The 3294-nt window shown below is 38.4% G+C and overlaps 1 protein-coding gene across 1 annotated transcript; it reads left to right on the top strand.

The window, feature by feature from the left end:
- Window positions 1-42: 42 nt before the first annotated feature.
- LOC101850912 lies at window positions 43-3094 on the top strand (the record flags this gene model as incomplete). Its single annotated transcript, XM_005108920.3, is given in 3 exon segments — window positions 43-744; window positions 2502-2646; window positions 2867-3094. Coding segments are annotated over 3 exon segments (429 nt in total), but the record flags the coding sequence as incomplete, so codon positions are not given.
- Between the last annotated feature and the right edge of the window lie 200 nt (window positions 3095-3294).

Below are 3294 nucleotides of genomic sequence, written 5' to 3'. Positions count from 1 at the left end.
CACACACACACACACACACACACACACACACACACACACACACACACACACACACACATCGTTCTCGTTGTCAGCTCGGCTTCAGCTTTGAATGTGTGGGTGTGGGTGTCCGAAGAGACACACAAACGCTAAAGGTGTTATAAATAACGATTCGAGAGTCACACGTTTCTTAAGCGTAAGAAGGTCTTGAGATTTCCATGGAAATAGAAAATCAAGTCAGGTGAAGAGACATAATATACAGTGGAAATGATTGAGTTTTATGGGGGTTTTTTCTTGTTTTTTGTGGGGACATGGCTCTGAATTATCTTCTAGACTGCAGTTACACAGAAGATACTGTTTTTACCCAACTGCAAAGCGTCAACTAGATACACGTCTTACAATAAAATACAAGTTTTCTGAATAAGTTGGTAGATTAAAAAGAAGTTCCTTTGCTCTAATTTTACCATTTTTATGACACGCCCCCTTAGAAAACCCCTCTCTCACAACCTCGTTCCGGATAGAAGGAATCCCCTCTTGCGCATGTGCAGACTGTTATTACACGTCAGTCAATGGTAAAACGGAAACAAACCCACTCCACAATCAGATCGTCATGTCTGTGTCTGTGAAAGACGCCAGTTTGGACTAACCTACATTTCTTCTTTTCATGTTTTATGTTTCTGAGAGACTTATAACCACTATAACATGAGAAATGCCGAGGATATGTATATTATTAATGCTGAGCAGCATTTTTGTTGTTTTGATCAGGTGTGTATAAAAGAAAAAACAGTATTTTCACAAATTCTATCTCGTTGCTTGGGAATCTCCTCAGCACTGTGCCATTGGCTTTAGATCCAGTCAGTTCAAATAGGCCCTACTGCTGGTGGTCGTAGCCCTACCTAGAAATCTAGATCTAGATTAATCTTCTTTGCATGAACCTGGAAACTGTCGATTAGTGTTTCAGGCACCAGTGTTTTAGGGTTAGATGTGACACACAAGTTATGGGGGTAGTGTAGCAAGTCTTAGAACAAGAAGAAGATGAGGATTTGGTTGAGATACGAACTCCTTCAAATTCAAACATCATCCAATGTCAATGAAATGATAAAATTCCAATGGAATAGTGTCTTCTTGTTATTTATTTATATTTGTCTTTTATTTTATTCCCATTTTTAATAAAGAACCATCTCTTCACATCCAGATGTTCACTGTTGAATGGTTGTTTTCTTTTATACAATAGTAAACTAGATTCTAAAAAAGTTGATGGCACTCTAGAAGAGCTACTGCTGCTTTTCAAATGTGATGATGCAAGGTGATCACCCGACCCCACTCGCCATTATCCCAGTTATTAGTCTAGATCTAGATTTGTATCTATCAAACTGGACACCTCAACTAAAGACAGTAAAATAAAGTAAAAATCTCATCTTTTGTTTGGAGTGAGAAACTTTAATACAAGGGGGAATTCTCATAACAAGTCTCACCTTTTGTTCGGAGAACCCTTTCCATTCCTTATGCAGCTTTGTGGCACCATGGAGCCTGCTGAAATAGATCACCGTTAATCTGAAAACAGCGGAATTATATGGAGAAAAAAAAAATCCGAAATTTTTTTTCTCAACTTAGAAGAGCAACTTCTGTAAACAGAAGAAAAAAATCCATTAGATCTAGATCTAGATATCTAGATCTAGAATCTAGATTCTCTAGATCTAGATCTAGATTCTAGTCTCGCAGATTTTTGTTCAAACTCACTCCTCTGTAATAAAATATATTCATATTGACCTGATAGCCTATAAGACATAAATAATTGCAGTGGAACTGAATAGAAAATAGTGACAATGGTGGATGAATAATAGATAATTATAGATAGCATTTGTATATAGTGCATTCCCCGCTCAACAGCAGGCTCTCTATATGCGCTTTACACTATATGAATCTCCTGACTTTCATTTTCATTGTTTTAATTTTAGATGTAAACTTTTTCTATTACACCCAGATTTAGTTTATTTTTAGAATTTAGTACTTTAACCTCGACAAAACTATGTTACTCTCTCCATGTTTGAACCAGTTTAGATTTTATAATATATTCCTAGGGCCTTTTGTTACAAGAAACTGATCTCTGCTATAAATTGTATTAAATTCATTTTGCACCTCCTCCCTTACCCCAGTCTTTTATCGCAGAGATATATGTACATTTAGCGGAGATGGCTTTTAAAAAGGACTTAAAGGACCTTAGTCTTAGGTGCATGGGTCCTTTAGGCTCAGAGTTCCAATGATCAGAGGTTTAATAGGTCCAGGCTTTAACCCTTCTTTAACTGGTCATTTGGTTTGATAGAGTCACCGGAATGTCGCTCCTCAAAAGTCAAAGTTTAACAAGGTAGAAGGACAGTTGTATTGCGGCTGTTTGTAAATTTAAAAGTATGGAAAGCCCTAAAAGGTAAAAAATAATGATGTGTGCTTTATGCTCTTTATTATACTTTATATTTCTTATGACTATTGTAGACTATTTTTAAAAAATCTTGATTTTATTTCAGAGTATCGCACAGTGAGGAAATAGTAACCCAGCAAAGTCAGCCAAGGTCATTGAGCCCAGAATTGGTTGAAACAGTTCACACAAAATTACCAGTCAATGGAGAAACCAGTACAGTTCATGCATCAGAAAGTCTTTCGCAGGCTCAGGTAATTATGCAACTTTTACAAATATTTGTATTACATTTATCTGTGCATTTGTGTGTAAGTTATGTTGTTCTGTCATATTTTAGTTGTTGTGAGTGTCCCTTTTTGATGGAATACAAGAGGGATGATTATTTTTCCCTCTCCCTGTTCTGGGTACATAATTGATCTTTGGGGATCCTGAACAGCTTTCAGTGACAGGCAAACATTCTCGTTATCTGTTCAGGGGGAAATAAACTTCAACCTTGGAGATAGCACTGCTCCCTCTTTACCATCAACGGCTGAGCAGCTAACTCCTACACCAGATGGCGAACGCGTGTTTGTTGTCGCTGCCGGGGCGGGGGGAGCTGCGGCAGTCGTTGTTATCCCTGAGACTGGGGATAAGGAAAGTGGTGCTGCCGACGGAGACAATGGAGGATTAGCAGATCAGACTTCGTCAGGGGAGCCAGAAGTGGTGAGTCCACTTCTTTTTTAAAGTCTAAGTGTTTGGGGGTGTTTAGCCAGTGTGGCGTCAAACTTCTCACCTTCTTCCCTGAACCTTATATCATGAACAACCCTTGGGCCATGCCATTCTTGTCCCCATCCCAAATTGTCAACACTTATTTCAAGCACAGACAAGGCTAGTCTGCCTTTCGTGAACTCAGCAGTTTCAAT

This window comes from Aplysia californica, unplaced genomic scaffold, assembly GCF_000002075.1.
Source record: "Aplysia californica isolate F4 #8 unplaced genomic scaffold, AplCal3.0 scaffold00734, whole genome shotgun sequence".
Classification (NCBI taxonomy): Eukaryota; Metazoa; Mollusca; class Gastropoda; order Aplysiida; family Aplysiidae; genus Aplysia; species Aplysia californica.
This window is presented reverse-complemented; position numbering and strand designations above follow the sequence as displayed.